At 42.8% G+C, this 17,803-nt stretch overlaps 2 protein-coding genes across 4 annotated transcripts; one reads left to right on the top strand and one right to left on the bottom strand.

Moving 5' to 3' along the window:
- Nucleotides 1-434: 434 nt before the first annotated feature.
- sf3b1 (splicing factor 3b, subunit 1) lies at nucleotides 435-10,787 on the bottom strand. Of its 2 annotated transcripts, XM_088383616.1 has the most exons (24): nucleotides 10,704-10,787; nucleotides 10,030-10,205; nucleotides 9,809-9,910; nucleotides 9,501-9,615; nucleotides 6,973-7,052; nucleotides 6,682-6,894; nucleotides 6,143-6,605; nucleotides 5,761-5,882; nucleotides 5,410-5,607; nucleotides 5,224-5,325; nucleotides 4,950-5,129; nucleotides 4,780-4,866; nucleotides 4,155-4,425; nucleotides 3,916-4,061; nucleotides 3,577-3,723; nucleotides 3,226-3,351; nucleotides 2,811-3,032; nucleotides 2,553-2,735; nucleotides 2,358-2,469; nucleotides 2,119-2,239; nucleotides 1,912-2,043; nucleotides 1,487-1,759; nucleotides 1,112-1,328; nucleotides 435-955 (listed from the first exon to the last, which is right to left on the bottom strand). In XM_088383616.1, the coding sequence occupies exons 1-24, from the start codon at nucleotides 10,729-10,731 to the stop codon at nucleotides 797-799; spliced, it is 3,975 nt and encodes a 1,324-aa protein (XP_088239742.1). In that variant the 5' UTR covers nucleotides 10,732-10,787; the 3' UTR covers nucleotides 435-796. The 2 variants fall into 2 exon arrangements, with proteins under 2 accessions (XP_088239742.1, XP_088239743.1); XM_088383617.1 differs by lacking the exons at nucleotides 10,030-10,205; nucleotides 10,704-10,787 and adding an exon at nucleotides 7,388-7,442 and having other exon boundaries at nucleotides 7,903-9,615; nucleotides 9,809-9,851.
- A 710-nt stretch (nucleotides 10,788-11,497) lies between these two features.
- coq10b (coenzyme Q10B) lies at nucleotides 11,498-16,066 on the top strand. Of its 2 annotated transcripts, none has more exons than XM_088382476.1 (5): nucleotides 11,498-11,671; nucleotides 14,105-14,263; nucleotides 14,564-14,756; nucleotides 15,394-15,495; nucleotides 15,587-16,066. In XM_088382476.1, the coding sequence occupies exons 1-5, from the start codon at nucleotides 11,574-11,576 to the stop codon at nucleotides 15,752-15,754; spliced, it is 720 nt and encodes a 239-aa protein (XP_088238602.1). In that variant the 5' UTR covers nucleotides 11,498-11,573; the 3' UTR covers nucleotides 15,755-16,066. The 2 variants fall into 2 exon arrangements, with proteins under 2 accessions (XP_088238602.1, XP_088238603.1); XM_088382477.1 differs by having other exon boundaries at nucleotides 11,501-11,671; nucleotides 14,108-14,263.
- Nucleotides 16,067-17,803: the final 1,737 nt, after the last annotated feature.

Genomic DNA, 17,803 nt, shown 5'->3' with positions numbered 1-17,803 from the left:
CTGACTTGAGTTCACTGCCACACGTCAACCAAATGACGGCTCGTCAGGTCTGGTATATCAAAAGGCACCAACCTATATTTTATGTAATAGGTTGTTTTTTTTTTACACTACACTGTGTTTAAAAACACATAATGGAGATCCAATCTCTCGATTGCGCCCAAGCCGGATTGTGTGCATGAAGTGCATTGTTTTCTGTTGCAACTGTAACGCACTATTGTGAAATGAAGCTTCTGAAAGTTTTGAGTGGAATGGGGATTTTGAAAGACTTGAGTGTGGTTTCTTGTGAGTGATGACATCATACTTTGTCACCCACAGAGCCCTCATTGCTCATCTTCATTCATCTGCTTATTGTGTCTAAGCAGCATGAACTTGGAATAAAGATGTCCTGATGTCTCATTTGGGAATGCCAAAGTCTAATGACTGTGAAACAGATGTGCAAACAAGTGTACGGAAACCTTTTATTTGGTTAAATAAAAACAACAATCTAATCCTAAGAACAGAGATGTGAAATGGAAAAAGGTACAGAGAGGGAACAGCCAATCAAACTGTCTATTGATACATATGAAATATTCAAAATTTTAAAACAATTCCAACTGCTTTTACCTATTTTGATCACTGATGGGGAAACAATATGGCTTGAAGGGCAGGGAGGAAATACATACAACTAACGTATTCCACTTACTCTTAATGCTCAGTTTGAACTTTCTGTGCAAGCCTCAAAGACAACAGAAGGGCTGATAAACTTGGGGCAGCAAAACCAAACCAATTCGGAAAAGCAGAGGAACAAGGGGCTTATTTACAAGACGTAGTCCAGCTCGTAGCGGATATACATATTTTTCTCATCGTTGTACACTTGAGGGTAGTGGGCGATGAGGGCATCTTGGGAACCGATGTAGATGGAGTTGTAAATCTTCCAGTAGACGTCGCGCACTTTCCGCGCCGGGTGGAAAAGACCCTGAAATCACAGGATGCAAGAGGAAGTGTGATTCTTCTTGATCGGCAGAATTGAACAATTAACTGGTCATTAAATACGTGAGGAATACGCTGATTTAATCTAATTGTTAAACTTAAAATGGAGTGTAAAAGGGGTTCAAGTTGAGGCTTTGTTTACCTGTAAGCAGTACTGCAGCATGCGGCACGGCCCGATGGCGACCCTCAAGCCTTCCAGGGCGCCCATGACAGCCTGAATGACGTGAGGCGACGTCTCAAACACGTTGGGCCACACGTAGTTTAGCAAATGGTTGAGGGAGTCCTCACACCCGAAACCGTAAACGCCCAAGGACATGTGCTGGACCACCGCGCTGGCAGTTTGCCTATGGACCAGATCTCTGCAGAAACACATTAAGACAGGTTAATCAAATAATGAGCAATAGATACTTCCCTAAAAATATTAATAGGCTGCATGACATTAGTAAATGACTCCCCATTTTAAGTTATTTAAAGTTAGGGTTGAAAGCTTTATTATTTCTCCACATTGGCGAGTTACCTGTCCATAAGCGCATCCTCAAGCAGCGGCGTGACGGCGTAGATGTAGTCCTTGCCCATCTCGCCAATGTACTCGAACAGGAAGGACAGCGACTTGAGTACGCCGTTCTGCACATTGAGCTCAGGAACGCGGTACTCGTTCATAAGCGCGGGCAGAACGGTGAAGGGCGAACACGTCTCGGCCACGATGGCGATGGCCACGGTGGTGCAGACGCGGTTCTGACGCTCCTGCACTTTCAAGTTGTTGAGCAACGTGGCCAAGACGTCGTGTGGGCTGGGAAGTGAGAGGACGGCAACAATTTGTCAATCAAAGGATTTGTCATAATTGATTCTTGCACTTTTGGGGGTTATCAAATACATTCACAGCATCTTGGACAGCATGTGTTAGTTACATAATGAAAGCAATCACTACTTGTAGCCACTCACCCAATAGCCTTGGCGATGTAGCCAAATGTGTTGACAGTGGCTCTGCGGATGGCCTTTTTGTGAGCCTTGAGAAGCTCCAGCAACTCAAAACAAATCCTCATCCACTCTCTGGCTGACACGTACTCAGCACCCCTGGAATAAATTGACAATCACAAGATGAGATGTGCAGTTATGCAGGTGGTTATTTGCAGTGTGCGGAATGCTTACCTGTCCGCTATCCTGCCCACCAGGTCGATGCAATTCTCCTGCACTTTCTCGTGTCTGTTCTTCAAGATCGGAGTCAAACGAGGGAGCAGGTCTTTGATGGGGGGAGTCATCTTGTGCATGCCTGCAGAAAGGGTGAGTATGGTAAGACTTTTTGACACATGTATTCAAGCAAATTAGGAACAGGGAGACAGTCACGTTTTTTTAACTGGAGTAACTATCACTAACATGTGGTGACATACCTATAACATTTACAATGGCCTTCAGCGCTCCCAAGATGCTGCCCAGTACTTCAGGGTATTCTTCTCCTAGGTATTCATACAGGACCACACCCAAGTGACCCATTAGCTTTTCCTGCAGATGCAGATATAAACAAAAACGAGTCATTCATGTCCGGGACATCAACACAATATTATCGATGTGGCTTTTCAACGTACCTCCTGGCATGTTTTCATGACCACGGCGGTGCGTGAGATGAGGTCAGCAGCTTGCTGACGCACTTTGGCCGACTTGTTGTTGAGACGCCAAAGTACCGTACCGCAGATCTGAGGCAGGTAGGGCTTGACACGCTTGCCGAGGGCGTTAACCACCGTGCCGAAGCCGTTGAGCATCACCGAATCCTGCAAAGGAAATTGGATTCCGTGAGTAGACATGTATATACACGTGAATAAATGTTACATTGCTTTTGTGCTCACCTCTGTGGTCTGTTCCTGGAAGGCGTACAGGATGCCGTCAATCAACTGCTCCTCCAGCTTGTGGTCGATGTCGGCGGCGCCCAGGTTGCCCATAATCTTCTCGATGGTCTCCATGACCATTTTACGGTACTGCTCTGCCTCGTCTTTCAGGTCGTCCACAATGCGGGAGATAATTTCTGCGGCTCCCACCTTGTTGGCCAGTTCAACGGTGGTGTCCACCAACTGCAATGATTGCAAAACTTCGATTAGCTTTAGCATTAGAAAGCTCGTTGATATACAGTGAATCCCTGCATTTATGCAGTTTGGCATTTGTAGTTTTTGGGGAACATATCCGCCTTTATATTCGCTGATTCAAATGTGTCACTGCCATCTTTTCTCATTTTTGTCGAGACCAACAGGAAAGCTTCCCTGTTACCTGTCTATAGTTACGTCTGTCCAAAGCCATCCTGTGCTGCCAAAAGTGCTTGAAGAAGGGGGGCAGGATCTCAGTCTTTATGTAGTTGGCCTCCACACCATCGGTGCCACAGCACTGCTTCACCACCTACGAGATGAGAAGGTAATGCTGATCAGAAGAGGAAAAACTTGAGCTTGTCCCCAACGGGTTGCAGGGTGAGAACAGAGCAAACACGTGTCGTCGGCCCTGCAAATTCTCATGTTGGGAGTTTATCTAGCGAACTACTAGCCCTGATTCAACCACAAACAGGAAGAACAGGCGAGAATGTGTCGCACAGTAGTCTCACATATCTATGTGACGCTGGCTTCTTACCTTTAGAACAATCTTTTTCATCTCCTCATCTGGAGACTGGAACTCTCTGATGAGGATCAACATGACTTCTCGGGTGTAGTAGTTGGCGTACTCGGCGTCCATCAAAGGGATCAGGTAGCCAATAGCTTTGAGGAAGGCAGCCAAGCCCTGACGTAAAAAAAAGAAGGCATTAATTAACTCAAGCATTCGGACCGCTACTAATAGCAACAGCCCCAAAGAAATGCCACAGCAAGCAAAAATTTATACTGGAGCCACTTTTAGGCTTCATGCTGGGTGCTGATGTTCCAATAGTATGAAAAACAAAAGTGCATATGTAAAGTTTGGTGTCCATTTACTTACTTTTCCTCTGTGCTGTCTGATACCCTTCCAGAGGGGCTTGAGCACCGAGTCAAAGGATTCGATACCATAGGGTGTTGCGGCTTCGGCCAACGCAGCGATGGCCAGGGCACTGATGGTCCTCACCTTTTGCTGCTCATCCACCAGACCTGCACCGCCACAGGTTTTGTCGGTTAGTAAAGAACACCAACCCTGTGGTGGGTACTGTGATAACACTCATCTTGCTTTTGAACGCCACTGACCGTGCTCAATGATCTCAACCAAGCTGCGCAGGTGAGGAAGGATGGCGCATCCCATAAGGATGGCGATCTGCTGTACGATCTTGATGCCCGTGTGCCGGGCCTGCCATGACTTCTTGCTTTTGCACACGGCTTTGAGGAAGGGTAGCAGGGAGGGGATGCCGAGGGCAGACGCCACCACCGCGAAGGCCCTGGCCGTGGTGTTTCTCACATACTCGTCCATGTTGTCAATGTCGGGACGCATGGTAGAGATCATGGTTGCCAGGCCAGCCGCCTGTGAACACGAGGGGGTTATGCAATCAGGAGTGGTTCAGGGTCTCAATCCAAAGCAGCTTTTCTACATTCCATTGACTTTAAGTAATTTTTTGGCTAGCATCCAGTATGGCAAATCTTATTTAAGCCCGTCAACATGTTTCCATAAGGTAAATATGCATCTGTAAACAGCTTGATTGTATCCGGCGAGTGCAGGGTGAGAACAGACAAGGCATTCAAGTCAAGTCTGCTAGCTCTCGTGCTGGAGTCAATCTAGCGAACGACTAGCCCTGATCCGACCACCGGACAGGTCGAACAGGCGAGAATGGTTCGCGGAAGGCAAAAAAAAACGCTCCAGAAATATGTTCAATGTTACCTTTGCCAAGTTGGAAATGATCTCTCTGCCTTCTACTCTGGCGTAGTAGTCCTCATCAATGAGCAGGGGCTCAATCACCACCAGGATCTTGACACAAAAAAGGACAGTTTGTCACTTTTGCATTGTCCAGTTAACTGGGAAAGGTACAAGAGGTGCGAGCGTGTGTTTACCTTGTGTACATAGGGTCGAACAAGGTCGTCAAGTTTGTAGAGAATACGGTCGATGACTTTGACCAGCAAGTGGCGTTCTTGGTCCTCAAGGGTTGGGGACATGAGCAGTGGGAGGATCTGGTTGAACAAAGGTCCTGCTCCAAACTCACGAGCTTTGTCTGTGATCTGACGCAGGGCCGCCTGAAAACCAAAAGCAGACCGGGTCAAAAGTCTGCATGCTTTCTTTATTTCAAAAGTTTAGGGGTGAACAGGGATGAACGTGAGCGGTACCAACCTTTCTCATGGGGGGAGTGCCATTTTTAATCTTCAACAGCAGCTTCATGATCTTTCTTTCTTTCTGTTCTTCAGGGCTCAATGTGGACTCATCCACCTCAACCTAACACATTCAGAAATGTTTAATTACCACACAGCCCGGATGTGTGGATTACATTTGATGTGATTTATGTGATGTAATTCTCACCAGCAATTTGTCAAAATACTGGATGTCATCAGGTTTGAGGAAGGGGAGGTTTCCAGAGGGTTGGTCATTCATCTGTTTGGTGGTACGGTCCTCCACTTGCATGTGGAAGCCGGTCATGCCGCCGATGGGGGTAGGCGTTGCCGAGAGCTTGCGAGCCGGTGTGCGGATGGGCACGTAACCAGCTGGTGGAGGCAACACCTGCATTGAAAGCAAAATAAAATTAGGAATGGGTACTGAGCCCTGGTACTAAACTAGCCTTGGGGCTAAATTACCAAAGACCCAAAAGTATTGATGAACTTGTTTTCAACTGGAAAATGTGCGGTAGTGTATGCGATAGAATGGTGCACGGACCTTGTATCCTTCAGGAAACATGGCGTCAAGCTCGTCGTCTGTGAGAGGCCGGTTTCTCTCGTCTATCTCCCGCTCCCACCTCCACGCCTGCAGTTGTTCTGGAGTCATGCTCATGAGGTGACCTGCAATGCCAGAACAAGGGTTATGATGATAAACATCCCCTCGACCCACCAATTTATAGGAAAGCAACAGGTGCCATCTGACAATTATTTTACAAATAACATCAGCTACTGACTTTACCAGTCCATCTCTCCATGGAATAAGATTTTACTGTGTGAAAGTGTACACGTCTGGCAATATCACACTTTTACTGGGTTTGGGGTTTACACCTCAAAGACTAGTAAAAACGATGGTAATAATTTAGAATGCGCGGCTTCTTTACCAGGTGTTGGGGTAGCCATGTTCATGGCAGGGGTTCCGATTGGGGTCTTTCCAGGAGTCAGCAATGGTGTTGAAGAGCCCATCTGACTAGCGGGTGTTTCATCCCAGCGAGATTTCCTCTTGCTGGCACCTGGAGTAGGAGTCTCCCCGACGGACTCATCCCCCCTGTCGGTACGTGGAGTTTCAGCCCAGCCACTGCCGTGCCCAGGGGTCTCCCTCTCTGTCTTTGGCGTTTCGTCCCAACGGTTCTTCCGGACGCTTCCCGTGGCTCCGCCGTGGCCCGGTGTGGCGTGACCTGGTGTGTCCCTGCCTGGCGTGGCTGCACCGGCCGGCGTGTGGCTGGGTGTAGGGTCCCACATGCGTGAGCTGGGTGTGGCCCCGGGGGTCTCACTGCCTTTAGGCCGGCCAGGTGTTTCGTCCCATCGGCTGTTTGAAGGTGTGTGCGCTGGAGTGTGTCCCGGAGTCTTTAAATCACAAAAGAAATTGACAATCTGACTTATGGGAGATTTCCAATGATCATGTTTATGTGGCAAAACTCACCTCAGAATTGGCATCAGCCTGGTCCCAGCTGGACATCTTTTTGGGGGTCGAATTGGTCGGAGTTTGGTCAGCTGTCTGGTCCCAGCGGCGCTTGCGCTTAGCAGCGGCGGCGGCAGCAGCAGCAGCGGCGGCGGCTTGGCTGGCAGCGGACCCATTGACAGCTTTCAGGTCACCCGACTTGGCCTTCTCTGCGAGCTGCAGACGAATTTCTCTCTGCGCAGGAAGTAGTGAAAGACGGTTAACACAATGAAAACATCATCATCTTGGCAAATTGCAAATTAATTTCCATACTTCTTCTTTGGACAGGTTCTGCTCTCTCATGACGTCCACATAGGATCTGACCTGTAGCTTGGGGTCCGGCGTTTTGCCTCCTGCGCGAAAGAGCACCAACAAGAACAAAGGACACTCATTAGTGCACGCTCTCGGGACTCGCTTAGGTTATTCACACCAAGCACAAACACAGCCAGCTAACCCTGACTACAAATGTATGTTCCCGTTTAAAAAAAAAAAAAAACAACAACAGTGAAATCACAGTATGTCCAACTGAGTTACATGTTTACCCTCTCTTACATAGACATAGCATCATAAGAAAAAACAAGCAGTTATATGGAGAGCAGAGCTTAAGTTTTTGGTGCTTTCTTTTAAGTAGATAGAGCCATCACTGATGCAGAGGGGGGTCCTGGGCTGTGCTCTTCAGAATACGTACACTTTCAGTGCCAAGGGTCCTTCTGTAGTCAGACTTCAACCAGCAGAAAAGCAGCCTAGAAAATTTCTCTTTACCATTAGTAACACTTTGGAAAAGGGTTTGAACTCACACACAACAGTATACCACCTGTTTAGCATTGATCTGACACAGAAAAAAGATGGGGGGGAAAGAAATCAAAGTATCTTCTTGGGGGATAAAAAATTCTGAAATGGATTAAAATGAAGACTTGCTTTTGAAGCTTATCATTAGTCTGCATTAAAAATGACTGTCAGAGCCACTTTTCCTAGACTTAATCATTGTTTACATAACATTTATCTTGACTTCCTTTTTGACTAAAAAAGGTAGCAAGTGAAACATTATAGTCAAGACAAATTGAAGGCAGTAAAAAAAAAAAAAAAAAAAAGTGTCTTTTAGAAAATCAAGAGTAGCTCCAGCTGGGTTCAAAGACCAGGAGCAAGTGGACCCTGACCAAAACTGACAAGTGCACAGTTCTCTCTGTGTCCCCCATAACCTACACAGGATGAGTTGCTGCGCCCTTAACAGAGTGCAGTACAGGACTGGCAAAGCAGTACTGCTGTAGGAGAGAAATTAAGGACAGTTAGTATGGGCCTGTGGTATGGTGGCACACAATTTGCTTAGAGAACATATTTCTATTTTACAGAGAGCCTTGTAAAATAAAAATACATTTTGACAACAACAAAGTTTGTACACAGAGCTCTCTTTGCTCTCCTTACATGCAGGCTCCTAACAAGCCTCACACTACTGGTAATGCTAACGCTATTCCAACAATTCAACTCGCCTTGTGGTCGAAAAGCTTTCCGATTTTTGCTTGTATGTCGCTACGAGGGATGGGCATAATCAATTACAGGTGGATGGACTTATTGTGTGGAATTGATGGGTGATTTATCTTGAAGCAATTAAGTCAAAATAGACTACACTGGAAGGGTGCAAACACGGTGTTGATTTAACTCTGTCAAATAAATGGTAAACACACCGTCATGGTGCTCAAAGCGCTATACAATGCCCCACATTAAGGCTGTCCCCCAAATCCTCCCCAGGCGAGAGATCCACTAAAGACCAGTACAGACTGCCTGCAAATAAACACCTTTTTAACCTCAGTAAAAATAATCAACTAAGCCCATTTGAGCTGTCGCACACTGAGAAAACAGCACCAACCAAGGTCTCAAAATAATTTGACAACTGCGTAGTCCAGGGAGCTCCATAGTAAGTAACCCATTGTGCCACCGTTACTATAATGTGTATTTAGACATAAGGTTATTTGCATTTGAATAAATAAACCTACTCATAGACCTTACATATGTGATACCTGTGTTGAAAAACACTTTAGTACCTTAACAATTTCCCCAACAAAAATTAACAATATCAAAAATGTTAATTTCCCTTTAGTTGATCAAGGAAATATTTTTATAATGCCCACCCCTAATGGCTACATACGGTGCAACGTCATATACCTCAAAGAGGCCAAGAATAACAGTGACACTAAATCCATTCAAATTAAAGTCGTTTTTGGCGCAAAACCAATCATGGTTATTTTCTAAAGCGACTTCTGAAACCTACGTGGATTGTTCCCTCTTCCTAAGCAGTGGCCAATCAGATACCGTGCCCTCATCAGGCGAATGATGCTCTTGGTTAAACTTCACAGGTTGCTCCACTTTACATCTTGTACAACTGGTGGTCGCACAGGATTGTTAACCCTTCGACTCACACACACAACCCATCTGCTACCCACGTTTGTTAGGCGACATATCTGATTTTGACATTGGAGCACCTAACCACCTCTCCCACTCAAATGCATGGTAATCCTATTAGTTGTTACGCTATTTTGCGTGTTTTGTAAATCAAGCATCCTAATCCATCCTACTCTTTGCCCAAAAAACTAGATAAGATGTCCAAAATGACTGTTTTAAAAAGACAAAAGACAACAACAAAGGATTGACCACAGGGAAGGCGTAGAGTCTGGGAGGCAAGCAACTGCATTGTAGTCGAAGGGTTGAACAGCTACATTTGATGATGCACAGAAAAAGCAAAAACCATAGGGGGAATAATAAAAAGGACCGTGTCATAACGGGGATGGAAAAAAGGCCAAATTTACCATCTGCAAAGGGGTCGAGACGCTCTGGCGAGATAATCATCTGCATGCGCCGAGCTTTGTATTCGTCCTCCCGCTCTGCAATCTTCTGTGGACGATGCTCCGCAAATGGATCATACTGCAAAAAAAAAAAAAAAAGTAGCAGACATGATTAATTTTCATATAAAGAAATGTGATCAACGTGTCAGGGAGAGTGCTGACCATCCATGCAAAGATTTACAAAATACTACAAAGTTGTGATGAGTAACAATGTTCATTTTATATTTTTGTACATTCTTTTACAGTGTGCATCCACATCAGTTATCACATACTTGTTCATCTGACTGAGGAATGGCATTGAGAATGGCCACTGGAGCATGATACCCTTGCTTTTTCTGACCCAACAAACTCGTCGCAGTTTCTTCTTCATCGTCCTGGAAGAAAAAAAAACATAAGCATAAACAAAGTTTCAAGACAGCATAACAATGCTACCAGACAAGGAGTGGACCACAAAAACATATTTGTGAATATGTATGCGGGGCTCGCATCTTACTTCTTCCTGTTCGTTTGCAGCAATGGAAGTGACATAGCCGGCAAAACGACTGTCGCTCCCTCCATAGATTTCTTGGTCATAGAACCCAGTTGAAACAAGGCCGACTCCCTGCTCATCTCCTTCCTCCACCAGATTGGCTTTCATCCCCTGGATCTCGAGGATCTGGGCCTCGATATCTGCACAAAATACATAAAATGCATGGATGAAATTTAAGGAGAAAAGTGTAGCATCAAATCGCAACGACGCATAGGAGGCAGCGTATCAAATCTCAAACAACGTGTTAACTGTCGCACTGCTGCATTAGCCTTGATGCTAAAATTAGCACAAATCCTTTAATAAAAAAAATATCTACACGTCTTGTTTTAAAGTATTTAGGCCGAATGAAATGATTTGAATGATGCACGTCGACGAATCCACAGCGTCAACAACAATCGCCACCGTGTGGACTGTGTAAAGGGCTAAAAATGCTAACAAGACAGCAACCAGCGCCATTATCTAAATCTGACCGCGTTGCGTCGTATCCCGGCCGACTGTTTTTCTCGTTTTAAATACATAGAAAGTGCATATAATAATGATATAAACACATGTTTGTTCGACAAAGAACATTGTCGTCATGTAAATGTGTTGACTAGCTCAAAACTAGTGCGAATGGATTAATTTCAAAAACATTTTACCGTCGTGTGTTTTGGCGATCTTCGCCATTTTGGTGGTGGTTGTTCGCGAATGAAACAGGAAGTCAGTAAAAGCACCAGTAGAGTAGTTTGTCGCTTCCGTTTTGGTGCTCATCGCCAAAATAAAACCTTTTGTTCTCTTTCACTGAGATATCAAAATTTATAGTCTTTACTAGATACAAATCTGGAACTTGCCACAAAAGTGAAGGAATGTCATTCAAACACAATTCACAGATGTTACCCAAGCAAAATATTCTTACAGCGGTTCAAAAAAAAGGGATTGCTTATTCTTTTTCTGAAGGATCTGAGGATGTTTCATTTGTTAATAATAATAATAATAATAATAATAATAATAATAATAATAATAATAATAATAATAATAATAATAATAATAATAATAATAATAATAATAATAATAATAATAATAATAATAATAATAATAATAATAATAATAATAATAATAATAATAATAATAATAATAACCCGTGGGGTGGAATGACTGCAAAGCACTGGGGGGAATTATGCGCCCCAATCATTTTTAGTGGACAATGTGTCACTAATATGCCAACAGTATCTAGACGTCATTGGTGATATACATGATCAATAAAGAGGCCAAAAAGGTTAAAAGTCCAGTGCACTTGACTGAGTGGCTTATGTTTCACGAGACAACCGGAACCAACATCTCATGACAGGACAGTGTATTCTTTTTTTTCCCCTCGTTGACGTACTCAACAAGTAACCAATGACAGCGTCTTAGCGTCATTCAATTGACCATTAAGGAGTTGGATTTAGACGAAGGAGGCGTGGCCTGTTGCGAGTCTCTCCGCTTAGAAGCCATCAGCTGGAGAAGAACGAACCAACTTGGTGGGAAAGATGGCGAGAGGAGCTCGAAGCTTGCGAAAGATCGCTGCTTGTGTGAAGCCGCCACCGTCCGCGTACAGCCGGGACGCACGCTCCGGGAGTCATTTCAGGTAAAAATTGTTATCTTAGTAGTCGTGCCACATATGCTTTTTAAATTTGGACCCCAACAGTATTTGATCGCAAACAAAACGCTGGTATGTTCCCCATTGCCACCAAAGCTTACATAAATATCTCTGCAGCGTAGTTTTCTTCCACCCAACTTTTTGCATTCTTAACTTTCAGTGAATTGTGAGAATTAACGAATTGCATGTGTGGATTGAGCCCTAAATTCACATCAATGGTATTTTTTGCAAACTGCAATCGACAGTATGACCCAAGGCGAGAAGAAAATAGTTTGTGCACAACACAACACTTAAAAGCATTTAACAGCTCAAAACTTTCAAAAGGCAAATCAGAGAATACAAGTTTAAACAACTATTAAAATAATGTGCATTGTTTATAAACGCATTTAAATGCGATGTAAAGCAATAAAAAGCTTTCTAACATTGCTGAAATTGATTTTAATGCTTAAAAGATCTTTATTAAGTGTATGGGGGAAACCGTTTTTAACCAGGATTTAAATGTATTTACACTTGGGATGACTTTACTTCTGTTGGCAGCTTCTTCAACCTGTGTGCAGCCTAACAGCTTCACCATGTTTGCGTTGAAATCTGGACACCACTAATTGACCCAAGTCCACATACCTCCTGGTTTTTATATTCAATGAATCATAACATGTTAAATTGATTGATTGACTTATTGTCAGACGGCCCGCTACACAATTTGCCGGTGGTTGAGTGCAGAGGCGCCAAAGAGGCAAGCGGGCTATGTGGGAGGACAATTGGGTCAGATGTTTTTGTCTTGCTCTGAACGCAGGCGCCAGGGCGGCAAGGAGGGACCCTTCGATGACACGTTATCTGTTGCAGCAAAAGAAATATTCACATTATGAAAATCAGGTGGCAGGTCAGGGTCTGCAGCTTTGACTACTATACTCAGACGGGCTATTAATGTTCAAATGTGAGTTATGACATTGCAGCTCCTGCTCTTTTTTTTTTTCCTACATTGTTGCTCATAAGAAAGAAATTAATTTATAGTTTGATTATAAGCGAGTTGTTGAAACTTTGTCAAAAGAGTTTCTATGCAAGTTTGTCATTTGAAATAAATTGAGACTTATACGGAAGAGCAGCTGATGAAGGTGCAGCCAGGATGGAATACAAATGAGTTTCTAGTGACGTGTATTGAAAGGCGAGAAATTGCTTGGATGTATCCTTCCAAATGTCAATGAATGTTTCGAGTCACCAACAGGCTCACACAGTGATGACTCCCACACGACTGCAAACAGTGCTGAGACTTAACATTATTACGTGTTAATTTCCACCTCTGCGCGTGTGTGGTTTTTGTCCTACATTGATGGCCGCCTTCTATTCTGAGGTTGCACTTGCATTGACCGTCGGAGTCAGTCACACGGTGACTATATCACATTTCAACCAGTCAGGATCGGACAGGAATGGGCCACCGCCTCAATCCGACTAGCACAGAGCACGTCTGTCAAGTTAAAAACTTTTTTTAAAGCGTTCCATTACAAATATACCACTGCAAGCCGCTTAAGGATACAGTAAAACTGGGATGGTTTTGAAATCTTTTCCATTAGAAAACTAGTCCAAAGTGATTGGTGGAAAAAGCTATGAAAATGAAACCGAAATAAGATTTGCATCTTCAACTGGAGTAGCATTGGCGTCCGTGACCTTTTGTTAACCTGGAATGCTGTCACATGCTTTGCTAAAATGACAGCACGGCAGCTTCCATGTAACGTGTCTCGATTCAAGGTAGCGATATCAGAATAGCCTTTTTTTTTTTTTTGTATTTTATAGTTGATGTGGAATTTTGGGTCACTTTGACAACTTATGAAGTAACAGCCAAAGATGAAGGTTTACTGCTTTAAAGGTCACAGCAGTCTTTGTCAAATAAGCGTATGTTTACCTAAGAATGACCATATCAGGTCCAAGTCTAGAGATTACTCTATTTTTAAAATACTTGCTATATACAGCTAACTACAAAAATGCAATGACACTTTATCTGTTTTCATTTAAAAACAAACCCCCTTTCCCCAAGTGAGAATAGTAAACAAGTCAATATGTCTGCATTCCTTCAACTTTTGCACTTTGGGAGCAATTTGCTGAGATGTGTTTGTCTCCGTACTGCTGTCACGTGTGGTATTTCTTAACAAGAATCAATTTGCTACTACTACTGTTTTCCTCGACTTGTGCATTTTGTCTCAGATCTCCATCTCATCTCTGTTATGACTCTTACACTATGTCCGGGTGGATCATTTTTGTTGAAAATTGTTAAAATTAAAGACGTGGCCATTGGATTTTTCATGAAGAAGTTTGTCCTGTGTGGCATGTAAAGATCTCCAACGTGTCACTTTCCTGGTGTTATGTCAGCGCAAGAAGAGGGCCAAGGTCTTCTATAAAAATATGTCATTGTGTGTGTTGGGTGTCCAGCAGATACCAACCATCTTATGGCATCCCGATGACGCATCTCCCTGCCCTGCTGGGCACCACTATGCCTGTCCGCAGCATCATCTTTCCCACCCGTGCCTTCTTCAACATTGCCAACACTTTCTCCAAGAGAAGAGAATATGCTGAAAGGCGTATTATTGGGTAATGCATATATCTGTCTTGTTTTTGTTGTTTTCATGAGCCTCATTGATTCTTTTCAGAACAATTCTCTGTTTTTTGAAACCTTTGTTTTTCAACCTGTGTGGAACTGGTATTTACTAAATAGTGGAAAAGCTATAATTTTTTCGTCGTGGAAAAAAAAGACCACTCTTGTTAGGTTTGGTGTTTAAGTTGTCACAGAAGCTATAATAAAAATGCTCTAATACGGATGGCAATACGGGGAACTTTCAAAATGGCTGACAGTCAATTTAACATCAAAATTAAACTTTTTTTTATGCACAGATATTCCATGCAACAGATGTACGAAGTGGTGGCTAACGTGGCGGAGTACCGCCACTTCGTTCCCTGGTGCAAGAAGTCCGACGTCATCTTCCAGCGAAGTGGATACTGCAAGGCCAAACTCACCGTTGGCTTTCCACCAGTGACGGAAAATTACACGTCCCTTGTCACCACAGTCCGCCCTCACCTGGTCAAGGTGGGTTGCTTTTTGTATTACTCCACAAAAGGAACACTGTTGTTCATTTGCACTGAAAACTTGACCTCAGTATATTTGCATTTAACCTTTAAGAGCTGTTTGTTTTGAAACCATTCTCGAAGGGCAATTTTTTTTTTTAACTTTTAGAGTCAACACATTTTAAGTATTATTTAAGTACAATAAAGATATATATATTTTCCTGCACAGCATGGGTAGGCAATTCCGGTCCTGCATGTTTTCTGTCTACCCGTTGCAAAACATCTGATTCAAATGATCCAGTTTCTGCAGACCTTGCTTATTATCTGACCATTTGAATCAGTTGTAAAGTGCAATGTTAATATTCAAACTGCATGTTATAGTCGTGTAAAATATTAATTGTACTTTGCTATTGTATTTTAACATTGGCCATGATGGTGGTGCACTTGAAGATTGAACATTAAGTTCAAGTACTTTTTTTTTTTGCAAGCAAACTTGGTATGTAGATAAATTTTTTTGCACTAATGCAAAAAAAAAAAAAGTTTTTCCTAATCATCTTCAAAAATACGTTTTAACACGCAATCTTGGATTAAAATTTGAATGAAGCGGCCACCGTCTTCTAAAGCTCTGACGCAATTCTCCCTCGTGCATGGCTCACCAGGCGGCCTGCTCGGACGGCAAACTGTTCAACCACCTGGAGACGATTTGGCGCTTCAGTCCCGGCCTGCCAGGCTACCCTCGCACTTGTACTGTGGACTTTGACGTGAGTACATTTGAAAATCAACCTCATGAAGATGCCATTTAAATAAATGTGTCGATGCACCGTTTCCTCCCGCTCCTCGATTGTTCCTCAGATCTCCTTTGAGTTCCGCTCGCTCATCCACTCGCAGCTGGCGCACGTGTTCTTCGACGAGGTGGTGAAGCAGATGGTGACGGCGTTCGAGCGCCGCGCCACTACCATCCACGGCCCCGAGACGCCCATCCCACGCGAGCTCATGTTCCACGAGGTGCATCACACGTAGCGACGCTTTGACTGAGGAGTGGAAACAAAAATATTAACAAAAGCAGTGACTCATGTTCTACCTGACAACGCCAGTGCCTTTCTCTCTTTTTTTATTTTAAATTAGGTTTTTTTTTGTGCTTTGCATAAATATTGCCAAAGATTCCAGCACAGATTTAGTGCCGGAACAGGCAAACCTCGCACAGTTTTGTGTCCGCTCGTCAATTCCATCGTGATCAGCATCTTGTTATAAGCTCCGCCCACTGGAGGTGACAGGTTAGGGTCAAGGCAATAAAAGCTTTTGTTGGACACAGGAGACCACATGGAAATATAACGTCTCCCCATTTCATTAGTTTAGTTCAATTTAATTGGAATGATGACAACAACATGCAACAAGGGTAGCAATCTTTTTCCTATTGGGGCCAGTTCAGGTAAAATGCAAGATATATATATATATATATATATATTTTTTAGTATTATGATGGGTAAGGAGAATGTGAGTGTTAAATGTTTTGCGGCTTTTGCCATTAGAGGGAGAACATGCAAGTTAATTTGTTTCTTTGTAGTAATAGTTTTTAGCCCAAATGAAAAAATTTGAATGATTTGATGTGCTCCATAACTTAACATATTTTACATTTTATCTCCTGTTGAAAATCCTACAGATGTCTTAAGAATCCATGACTTTAAAAAAAAAAAAGAAAAACACGGGAAGTCATCAATTTGAAACGTACAGTTTAGAGATTCTGATTGCTATCAAATTTTTGATGAGTTTTAATTATGCGCTTTATCAAATACCTGCCTTGCAGAAATGTAAACATTCAGTACCTCCTCTCCAGATGCTTGAGTTCTCTTTATGCTTTTATGTTAGCTCTGTATACTTCCATTGAGTTCTCCATCTGGCACACCAACTGACTTTCACACTCGACAGGAGTTCATGTTTCATTTGTTTGTAAGAATTGTCCAGTGGGCCGGATCAAATGCTCTAATGGGACATTTAAGTGCTGCAGGTTGTCCACCCACTGTGCGAAGACAGATATGTTTTGTGTTGGATCTCACTGTTACTGACTAAAGCTGGACTCAAGAAGTGCAGCATTGTACAGTATATAGTATTTTATGTGCAATATCAGAAAACCTTTATTTTATTTCATTGTGTTTTTCTAAGTAACATCAAAAAGCAAGCCAGTATGTTTGCCCGCTCGCATATTTATCATTCTTTTTTAAAAACCTGCCCATGTATTTATTGAAATGTAAATATCACATCAGGTTGTTTTTCAAAGAGGAAAAATTGTGTGCGTGTTTTTTAAAATAAGGGACTGATTTTGTGTTTTGAAAATAGTATTTGCAACAATGTTATCAGCTGCATGATGTATAAAGATTTTTTTCTAAAAAGTTTGTGGTGTTTTTCTTCTTTTCTCCCACTCATTGGCGCCAGGAACAAAAATAGGCCTGCATCATGTGAGTAGTAAGAATAAACACGCCTCTGTGGTATGAGGTCACGCTGCCTTCATAGTTATACAAGTCAAGGACTTGTAGCCCTCGGAGAACCTCGAAACCAGTTTCGTCATTGAATGCCACACATTTGTAACATTCTACACAAACTACTACTCTTGACCAACAAATGAGTTATGGCAAAGGGATTACCAGAGAGCAAACAGGCACCTGAGAAGCATCAAGCTGCCCAGAGCAATATAAGTAATCTAAATTATGTAATCTGATTATAACTAATTGAATTCCATCATTTTCCTGCAAATACATTCAAAAGTAATTTTAACAATTGCCATGAATCCTTAAAGATACCTATTAGAAGAACCTGGACACAATAAATTGGGTTTATTGATTACACTGGGGGGAGGAAAATAACCATCACCATTAATCAATGTATACATGGTGGTACATAGTAAAAAAAAAAAAATCATCACTACTTGTATGCTCTTTTATGAAGGTAATTCTTCATTATTTCGGAAACAAATGATCTTGTATCCTGTTCGATTTTTTTTTTGTAAACAGACCATATATGGTATTACACCATGGGCACTTTGTATCCAAATACAAGAACTCAAAAAAACCTATA

This window comes from Syngnathus floridae, chromosome 8 (genome assembly GCF_059516105.1).
Source record: "Syngnathus floridae isolate MCC-2025c chromosome 8, RoL_Sflo_1.0, whole genome shotgun sequence".
NCBI lineage: Eukaryota > Metazoa > Chordata > Actinopteri > Syngnathiformes > Syngnathidae > Syngnathus > Syngnathus floridae.
The sequence above is the reverse complement of the archived record's forward strand: the minus strand, read 5'-3'. Positions and strand labels throughout refer to the sequence as shown.